The sequence below is a fragment of the Papaver somniferum genome, chromosome 6, assembly GCF_003573695.1.
Source record: "Papaver somniferum cultivar HN1 chromosome 6, ASM357369v1, whole genome shotgun sequence".
In the NCBI taxonomy this organism is placed as follows: Eukaryota; Viridiplantae; Streptophyta; class Magnoliopsida; order Ranunculales; family Papaveraceae; genus Papaver; species Papaver somniferum.
The window spans coordinates 89046500-89057348 of NC_039363.1; the positions used below are offsets into that span (position 1 = coordinate 89046500).

Consider the following 10849-nt stretch of genomic DNA (forward strand, 5'->3'; position numbering starts at 1 on the left):
ATCATAGATCTCATACATCTCATCAAATGTTACAGCAAGACCTTTGTTCCCAGTGTATTTTCTACGATTTGGGCACTCGTTTGCAAAATGACCAAAACCTTTACACTTAAAGCGCTGTGAAATATCCTCGTCAGCATCCCTTTTTTAGGAGGGACGCGATTGTGAGGTTTATCTGACGACCTAGGTTTGTCTCTTGAAAACAGTTTACTTCTCTTCAGTAGAAGATCCCTAAATTGTCTTGTGATCAAGGAGACTGATTTGTCAAGATCTTCATCCGAAAAATCACCCTTATACCGATCATCCTCAGAGACATAAACACTTTTACTTTTATCAAGTAACTTAGTGTTCTTCTATGATTTAAAGGCAACATCCTTTCCGATTTTGGATGTATGCTCATGATCAAAGATCTCTAGGTTTCCAACCGATGTATTTCTGGAAAGATTATCAAGGTTATTTCCCTCAATGATGGCATGCTTCTTAGACTCGTATCTAGATGGCAGCGATCTGAGAATTTTCATCACAATGTCCTTTTCAGGAATAGTCTTACCCAATGCAAAAGATACATTAACAATTTCAGACACTTTGTGATTAAACTCATCAAATGTATCTTCATCTTCCATACGAAGGTTCTCCCAATCAGAATTAAGGTTTTGAAGCCTAGCTTCCTTTTCACTGGAGTTACCTTCAAATACGGTTTCTAAGATATCCCAAGCATCTTTAGACCTAGTGCAATTTGACGCATGGTGCTGAAGATTTTGGGTAATGGCATGTATGATGGCATTCAAACCGTCGGAATTTTTCTTTGCAGCAAGTATCTCAACAGGATTATATTCACCAATATTCTTGGGAACGTTTACATCTCCAACTGCCACAACGGGAGCATCATAGCCATTAACAACATATACCCATGATTGAAAATCACGTGCTTGAAGAAAAGCTCGCATAGAAATTTTCCACCATAAGTAATTAGAGCCATCGAAGACTGGTGGTAAGTTAATAGAGATAACATCTCTGTCCATAGAGTCAGATCGCTACAAACACAGACTTGTAAGGTCTTAAATGTGTTTGCCTGCTCTGATACCAATTGAAAAAGCGGGGGTCTAACAACAACACCCAATATTTGTCTTAGCAATCTGTATGGACAAACTCGAATATACTTTTAAGAGAATCAACAACACTCAATAAATTAAAAGTATATCAACGAGTTTATATCTCTCTTCTTGATTTGATTTACTCAAGCAATAACTGCGAGTTCTGATCAAATACAAGGAATAGCTTGGATGGTACCAAAGACCAATACCCAAGGATCAATCAATGACAATCGACAACCAAAGGTTGGATTACTCTAATTGATGATTTAACACACAACCTGTATTATTTCAATTATAAAGATAAAACAATATAATACGAAAATTGAAATAACACAGACACCAGTTGTTAACGAGGAAACTGCAAATGCAGAAAAACCCCGGGGCCTAGTCCATATTGAACACACATTTTATTAAGCCTCTATAGACATTAGCCTACCCAAGCTAACTTCATACTGGATTGTAGTTGAACACCAATCAATCTCCCATTGATCCGAGGTACAGTTATGCTCCTACGCCTCTGATCCCAGCAGGATACTGCACACTTGATTCCCTTAGCTGATCTCACCCACAATTAAGAGTTGCTACGACCCAAAATCGCAGGCTTTGACAATAAACAAATCTGTCTCACACAGACAAGTCTATCAAAGGATCAATCTATCTCCCACAGATAAACTCTAAAGGTTTTATTCCGTCTTTTGATAATAATCAAGGTGAATAGGAACCAATTGATAATCCGGTCTTATATTCCCGAAGAAAAGCCTAGAGTTATCAACCACCTCACAACAATCTTAATCGTATAGTAGCGAAACAAGATGTTGCGGAATCACAAACAATGAGACGAAGATGTTTGTGATTAATTTTTATAACTTGCCTATCAGAGATATCAATCTCAAGCCAATCAATCTGATTGTACTCGTACGATAGAAGATGCAAGATCAGATCACACAACTACGATAAAAGTAGTATCGATCTGGCTTCACAATCCCAATGAAGTCTTTAAGTCGTTAACCTGGTTTTAGAAGAAGAAAACCAAAGGTTAAAGGAGAATCGACTCTAGCACGCAAACTAGTATCACACGTAAGGTGTGGGGATTAGTTTTGCACAATACTAGATGTCTCCTTTATATAGTCTTTCAAATCAGGGTTTGGAATCAATGTTAGCTTAGTAACAAAGCATTCAATATTCATCGTTAGGTGAAAACCTGATTTAGATTCAAGCTAATATTTCTCAACCGTTAGATCGAAAACTTATCTTGTTATACACACTTGAAAATGCACGCTTCTAGGTTTGTTAACCGTACCCAAAAGTATGCACTTGTTGGTTCAAAAATAGTTAACCAAAGGTTAGCCATATGAGCATTTCATATAAACCACGTTCTTCACCATAACTAGTTCAAATGACTTCAAATGAACTAGTTAGAGAGTTTTTCAATTGCAAGGAAATCTCATGTACTACACAATACATAATTGAAGCAAAGATGATTTGATTCACTTAAATCGGTTCATGAACTTTTATAGCCACGGTTTTCAAACTACATTCCTTAGTCTTTTTAAGTTCAAGTTCAAAAATCATCTTCAGATATATAACCTTCTCAAGTTCGCAGACTAGATTCGCGGACTTAAGTTACCGGGAAGGGTTTACAAACTCTAATAGAAATTCTCGGGTTTGAGAACTTAGCCGGTTCGCGGATTGGGTTCGCGAACTGAGTTCGCGGACTTAGCTTCAGGCAAGTAGTTTGTCAACTCCAGCAGAAATTCTCGGGTTTGAGAACTTCGGCATTTCGCGGACTTGACTCACGCCATTCTTCCGGTTCTCTTGATCAACAAAGTTCGCAAACTTTGGTTCAAAGAATAGGACTTATACATAAATGTTTTTTCACAACAATGCTTATGTCCACCATTGGTTATGTAATCTAAACTCTCATTTCGATCATTGAAACATTCTTAGAGGACGTTATATAGTTGTTACACCATTTCTCGTCAAAGCAATTTTCAAGATGATTGAAACATATCATGACTTTCGTCACATGGTAAATATAAACTTGATTGAAGCGAAAAGCTTACCGACACATATTTCGAGATATAGATAGGCGAGGTATACTCGGCTCAAAATACCAAATGTGTATAATCCAAGTCTATATATATAGCATACGACTTCGTGTCTCAAAGAGTAGGATATAGAGTAGATAGACTTTTGAGTGACAGATAAGTTCAAGTCTTCACATATCTTTTTGTCGAGAAGTTCCACCGGTTCTTGAGTAGTTCTTCTACTGGTATGATGAATCGCCATGAAGTCCTTGAGCTAAACCACACTTTCTATCCTAGTCCGAGACTTATCGTAGTTGTGTGGTCTGATCTTGCATCTTCTATCATACGAGTATAATCGTATTGATTGGCTTGAGATTGATATCTCCGATAGGAAAGATATAAAAAGTAATCACAAACATCTTCTCTCATTGTTTGTGATTCCGCAACATATTGTTTCGCTACCATACAATTAAGATTGTTGTGAGGTGATTGATAACTCTAGGCTGTTCTTCGGGAATATAAGACCAGATTATCAATTGGTTCCTGTTCACCTTGATTATTATCAAAAGACGGAACAAAACCTTTTAAGGTTTATTTGTGGGAGACAGATTGATCATTTGATAGACTTGTCTGTGTGAGACAAATTTGTTTATTGTCAAGTCTTCGACTTTGGGTCGTAGCAACTCTTAGTTGTGGGTGAGATCAACTAAGGGAATCAAGTGCGCAGTATCCTGCTGGGATCAGAGGCGTAGGGAGTACAAATGTGCCTTGGATCAATGGGAGACTGATTGGGGTTTAAATACAGTCCAGTCCGAAGTTAACTTGGAGTAGGCTAGTGTGTGTAGCAGCTTAATACAGTGTGTGTTCAATCTGGACTAGGTCCCGGGTTTTTTCTTGCATTTGCGGTTTCCTCGTTAACAAAATTTCTATGTTATTTCTATTTCAGCATTATATTTGTTTATATAATTGAAATAATACATGTTGTGTGTTTTAATCAATCAATTGGAAATCCGATCTTCGGTTGTTGATTGATATTGATTGATCCTTGGATATTGGTCTTTGGTACCATCCAAGTTATTCCTTGTATTTGATTAGAACTCGCAGTTCTTGCTTGTGTAAATCAAATCAAGAAGAGAGATATAAACTCGTTGATATAATTTTAATTGATCGAGTCTTGTTGATTCTCTTAAAAATATATTCGAGTTTGTCCATACAGATTGCTAACGAAATATTGGGTGGTGTTGTTAGACCCCCGCTTTTTCAAATAGGAAATTGCAAAACTAGGAATCATTTGAGGGACTGTATAAAAAAGGTTAACGACGATATCATATTTTCCTCTGAAACAATAAGTAAAAAAGATAAAATTCATCAATACTTATACTATATAACATTGGATTTCCTAATATATTTTTCAAGACTCTGTGAGGAAAGCTGGTATTCCGACAATTATGTGGAAAGACAATGTTGGGGTAAAATTCAGAGATACAGGTGATACTATGCTCAATATGAAAGTATGTTCTGGAGACCCGAACAAAAAATAGTTTCTCACCTGCATGTAATGATCAAATTACCAAAATATAATGGAACAACAACGGAGTTACATCAAAAGTTTGGGGCAGTATCTTAACATTTCTTGGGTCATTGTAGGATATTTTAATTTAATTCTCAAGTCATCTAACAAGAAAAACTTCTCCACTTATGTTTCACCATGCTATGATTTTGTTAAATGGTTTTAGAAGCTTCAGGCTCATATTGGTCACAAATATTTTAAAATTATCTTCTTTCTTTTGGTTCAGATCATGCCCTATCCTCCTCATCACCAACAAATATTCTCGACCTACTCAAAGACCTCACAGATTCTACGAAGTCTGCTTATCTGACCCATCTTGCAAGGAACAGTTCAAAGTAGCTAGAATTTTATTATAACAACAAGATTATATAAAAGATTTAAAGGAATAGAATCATAATGTGTTTAGTCATGTAAATACTGAGATTAAATAGCTCAACATCTACTTATGTAGGAAAAAAATTCTGACATGTAAGACATGACTAGAATCAAAGAACTATAAGAAAACCTCAAACAAATATATCAAAAGAAGAATCAGATGGTATTTCAGCAGTCCATAGACAACATTTTAAACAATGAAGACAAAAACACAAAGATCTTTCACCAAAGGGAAAATTATATAAGAAGGAGAAATAATAATGATTCTCTGCAAGATAAACAAGGAAGATGGACTCATAACAGGGAAAAGATACAAAAAATCCTCGGTGACCATTTTATTACAATAACTACTTCTGCAATCTTGTTATCAACGAAGATTTTCTCAACCTAATCAATCCTAGAGTTACTCCAGATGATAACAACATATTGACTGTCATTCCTTCTCCTAGAGAAATAAAAGATATAATGTTGAGAAAATACATGGATATTGTATGAGATGAAGTCATAAATTTGGTCAAAAACTTCTTTCTTTTTACTTTTGATTTCCCGATCAAATTAATAAAACTTATCAAGTCTTGGTTCCAAAGAAAGAATATATTATCAAGATGAAGGATCTTAGACCAAACAACTTGTGCAGCATTTGCTACAAAATCATCATAAAGCTCTTATTCGCAAGATGAAAGATCATACGTCCCAAGCTTATATCTCCATGGCAGACAACTTTGTACTAGAGAGAAATATACATGATAATATCATTATGGATCATGAGACGGTGCACGTACATTAATGAATTTATCACGATATCTTTTATGATGAAGGCTCATCAGTTGATTTCTTTCTTTTCCTATATTTTTGTGTATCTCACACATGATCGACGATAATATGGGGTACCATTTCTGAGTTTGCATTAGTATCTAGAAGTTCAACTACATTCTATTATGAAGTCTCTTGTGATGCCAGTTTTTGTATGTCTACAAGTATGGAGTTGTGGAATTTATTTATATTACACAATCAAAAAACCATAGTTGTGGTAGATATCCTAACGGAGGGTTAATTACTCAATATTTGACAACTTAAAAATGCATTCATTTACAGGTTATAAGTACAATTTATAACTTTATATATATACTATTGACTAAATATTGTGGCTTTGCTTTTTTCTTCATGTGATGAACATTATATACATTAATATGTCCCTTATCTCTGATGTTATAATCATAGCTGCAGGGAGCATATAATGAAACATCATAATTTTTCGAAATCAGGAAAACAAATTGATTATAAATATTTTTATCTTTTAACTCCTTCAGAGCTTTAGGAATTCCAAAAAAAAAATCTAACCGCACCAATTCTCAGCTTTTTTTGGTATACTTACACCCCAATAATTCTAACACATAAAAATATCATAAATATACCGTCTCCAAATCGAATAATCACAAAATTAATTCAAGCCCAAAATCACTACTTAATCAAACTCCACAAAAATAAAAAAAAAATCATTTATCGGATTACCATGTAGAAACATCATTGATGATGACTAATTGAAAATAACTAACAATATTAAAAATTGTTAGTGTCTTTGTGAAAGGTGGGTTTCCATCAATCACTGGGTATTTTCGTTGAACATTGCACATGCTTGTTGATACAAATCCCCATTAATAACCCCATTTAATGAAATTAGCATCAATAGTTTTAGAGCCTAAAGGTTTTCCTACTATCAAAGCTTCAATTATGGGTCATTCATAACCAACATCAGCATGAATTTTGGAAACCTCAAATCAAGGATTTTTAGGTTTTGAAGTAAGGGTTTAAATTGTTAGAGGAAAACAAATTTATGATACTTGTCACACCAATTTAGTTCGATATATAAAAAATATAAAAACGACATAAGTAAAATCCTAGTTAAAAAATATAAGAGTGATAATGACATATTCGAAGAGTGGAAGAAAAAAACCCGATGGTGTCCAACAATTTTGCCTCTTATTCTCTCTTGCTCTCCCTCTAGTATACACTATGAGTTTGGAAGCGGGAACGACAAGAATGAACGAATAGAAAGAAAACAAATCCCAACCGATATTTGTCTAGACAAAGTTAGCCAAGCCTCGTTTTGTAGTCTAGATATATGTTTTTTTGTTGAAAATAACGGCAGAATCTGCTGATCTGCGAATTCAATCTCAGGCTGAGTTGCTCGTCATATGAAACAAAGTTTGTATTACATAAGTTATATATAGAATAAGCTTTGACAATGTCAAAAATTATTGAAGGAATTTAAAACATACTTAATTGATCATTCCAAGAAACTATAGTAGAAGAATCTCTTCTCTTCTTTTCCAATAAGTCTGCCACCTTGTTTTTCTTTCTATCCACGTGTTGGAAACACAAAAAATAAACTAGTTGTGTTGCTAGAGTTTTCACTTCTTATAATATCGCTATGCACAGCCATTGGATAGATGATTCTATGCCTTGTAGATACTAAATAGTAGTTGTATTGTCTCCTTCGATCACCAGAATTTGTATATTGTGTTGGCCCATTTTGTTGCCTGTAACAAAGCTACAACTTCTGCTTCTTTAGCTGAGGATGTCCTAAAGCTTCCCATTTCTGCTGCTTTAAAAGTACATGTCCAATTGCAAAGAATCATTCCAAAACCAGCATTAGTAATTACATATAATCAAGAGGCATCACAGTTTAGTTTATATGTGTTTATAACTAGGAAACTCCAATGAGGATTGGATTTTATAGTTCTGTAGTTAGTTTCATTCATTCTATTCAGATACCCCGAATGCCAATAAGTGTGATGTCATTACTTCCAAATATTCTAAGACATCATTACTTCCAAATCAACCAACACTTGGTAGCTGCAAGTGCGACTGTCCATTCATTCATTCTAAGACCATGTCCAATGAGGGAAGGGCAAATTAAATCTACGTGTAAAGCATTAAGGGATTGCCAAGTCTTATGGTGTTGGAACCAAACTGTAAATCGATCTGCTAAATGTTACGCGATCGTTTAACAGGTCCACGATCGGGATTCTGTTAACGATTTTCATTTCCCAAATATTTAATAACCATATTTTAATATAGGCGGAAAAAACATTAAATATTTTCGTATGCAGACATTTCAGCTATAGGGAAAATGTTTCACGATCGCGGCTATAGTTGTGGATCCCCTCGTAAAACAGAATACCGACCATGATACACAATGTGGATTGAAAGCTAATCGGTATACAGTTTACCGATCCCTATTAAGTTTACCTATACTCCTATTCCCTAATTCCTCAATCGAAATCTCTATACATGGGGTAGGGATGAAGGGGTTAGGGGAATTCCCAACCCCATAGGATATAGTATTTCCCCTAAATAAGGGTACAAATCCGGAGATGGTCTATGACACCTAACACCATTTCTAGATCTATGTTTAGATTTATGTTTTAAGTTGAGAAATTACCATGAAAAGGTAGCCTGCCACCTATCAAGCCTCTTTCAGCCTTGGTCCGAGTCGTCTGACTCATGGAGGTGGATATATCTTGGATCTTCTGGGCGTCTGGCAGTCTGCATAAAATAAAATTCTAGGGTTTTGTCTTTCAGAATCCTCTTACTTCTTCGATTAAGGTTTTCGTGTACTGCTCAATCCTCCCAGAGCTACAAAATTAATGGCGATCAAAGAACAAAAACTGATTCCAACTCTACATGAAGAAACTGTGACACAGAACAAAGTGACGACGATGAAGAATAACAAGCAGAAAATTGGCAATGGTAATTCATCAGAAGGACTCAGTAATTCTCTTCCTCATCTTTCTCATGATATTATTATTTATGGTATCTTAACAAGAGTGCCTATTGATAGTTTAATGATATTCAGATGTGTATGCAAATCATGGTCTAATTTAATCATTAGTGATTCTGAATTTATCAATTTATGTCGAACTTATAGTAACCGTGGATTGATCTGGATTTCTGAAAACTATGCTGAGAATGATGATGATCTTGATAGAGAAGCTGGTCTTGTCAAATCTAATGTTATTGTTTTTTATGATATTGATAAGAAAGAGAAGAAGGTTTTCCAATTTAGGCCAGAATCTGGTTTGGTAAACAAGACCCTTACTATTTGAGATTCTCTAAATGGTGTGATACTTTTATCTTGCCGTGAAGATGGACATGAAATTGAAACACATCATGTTTATAATCCAATTACTGGTTTTTCAATTAAACTTCCTAATAATACTGCTCCTCAAAGGAATATTTATAATGTGCAGTTAGCTTATGATTCAATTATGGGAAAGTTCAAGGTTCTTTGTCTTTGTTTTAGTGATCGTAAACAAAAGGACAACTATTCTTTCAAGATCGTTACTCTAGGCGTCGAAAGTGAAACATGGAGAGATTTGGTTGTTCCGAAATCGTGTCCTCGTTTACTTGATGATTATTTACCGATGTTTTCTAGTGGGTCATTGTATTGGTTGACTCATCAAAGGAATGAGATTAATTTAAGCGATAATCAGAGAAACATACTTGCTTTTGATGTTAGTAGAGAAATATTTTACGGAATAATGTATCCAAAAGGAGCTTTGAATGATTGTAAACTACTTGAGATGGATGGATCACTCTGCTTCCTTGATTATGAGTCCACGGAGAAGTTGAGGTTATGGGTTTTGAAGGAGGGTAAGGAAAAGAATAATCAACATCGATAATATGAATGGGTAGAGAAATACAATGTTGATAATATGCCTAGTTTAAGTGGTCTGGAGCCACCCTGCTGCGGGTATGAGTCTGATAATTGTTATGCAATCATTACAAGTCCCACAGTTAAGATCATATTTTGGACCTACTGTGGACGTGAAGAGGCACTCGTTTCCAGTTACGATCTTCAGTTAAGAAGGTTGGATTCCATCTTTCAAATGGAAACAATATCTTACCAGTGGCATCTCAACTGCCTCGCCAACTTCTAGTCAAACTTGCTGCTGCTGGGTAATTACCAAGGTACCCACGTTTGAAGCCATCCGTGTTTTAAACTTTTCGAGAAAGATATCGCAATGACAACAACACCCTGCTGGGACTTGTAAAGGACCGGATTCTAAGTTGAACGAATAAGTCGCTCTAACTTCTAATTTAAATCATTCACGGAAGAACTTGAAAACGTTAAACGGTGGAAGATGCAAATACTATGTCAGATACCATATGGGATCCAAAGAAGAAATACAGACGGAACATTAAACTCTGACTCATTTTAGACACCAACAAGTCACAATTCACTTTCAGCTGAGAATTGTATAAAGTAGAAAATGCTAATACATACTTATTGCTACTTCTCTGACCAATTTTGTTGCCTAATGTACTGATCTGTATAAAAAAAAAAGAAATGATACAACAGAGATGAATTTTCTGACTAACAAAATACAAATATGAAAATGATTATACAAAATGCTGAAATGGTACAAGGATCAAATTTAATTGTCTCAGTCTTCTCGAAACAGTGTGTACTATGCAAATCTGAGTTCTGCCCCACCTGAAAAACAAGCATTTTAAAAGGTAAATTAATCAGGTCATGTCATCAAAAACAAAACCAAGAAAGAAATATCTACGTCTCTTCAAATAATTAGTTACTAAGAACTTGAGTGTCATATAATAAAGTAGGCTCTTCGAAATCTGCATTATATGTTTAAGAATTGATCCATAAGCTCTGTAGCAGCTGCATAATCCCACTGCTAAAAAAACCAGACCCATCAAACTTAAGCAGATGATGATAGTTTCCATTCAGATCGTCTGTTTTTTTCTTCTCTTCGATTTTCAAT

At 35.1% G+C, this 10849-nt stretch overlaps 1 protein-coding gene across 1 annotated transcript; it reads left to right on the forward strand.

The window, feature by feature from the left end:
* Positions 1 to 8713: 8713 nt before the first annotated feature.
* Positions 8714 to 9748, forward strand: LOC113291031. Its single transcript, XM_026540610.1, has 2 exons — positions 8714 to 9148; positions 9317 to 9748. The coding sequence occupies exons 1-2, from the start codon at positions 8714 to 8716 to the stop codon at positions 9746 to 9748; spliced, it is 867 nt and encodes a 288-aa protein (XP_026396395.1).
* Positions 9749 to 10849: the final 1101 nt, after the last annotated feature.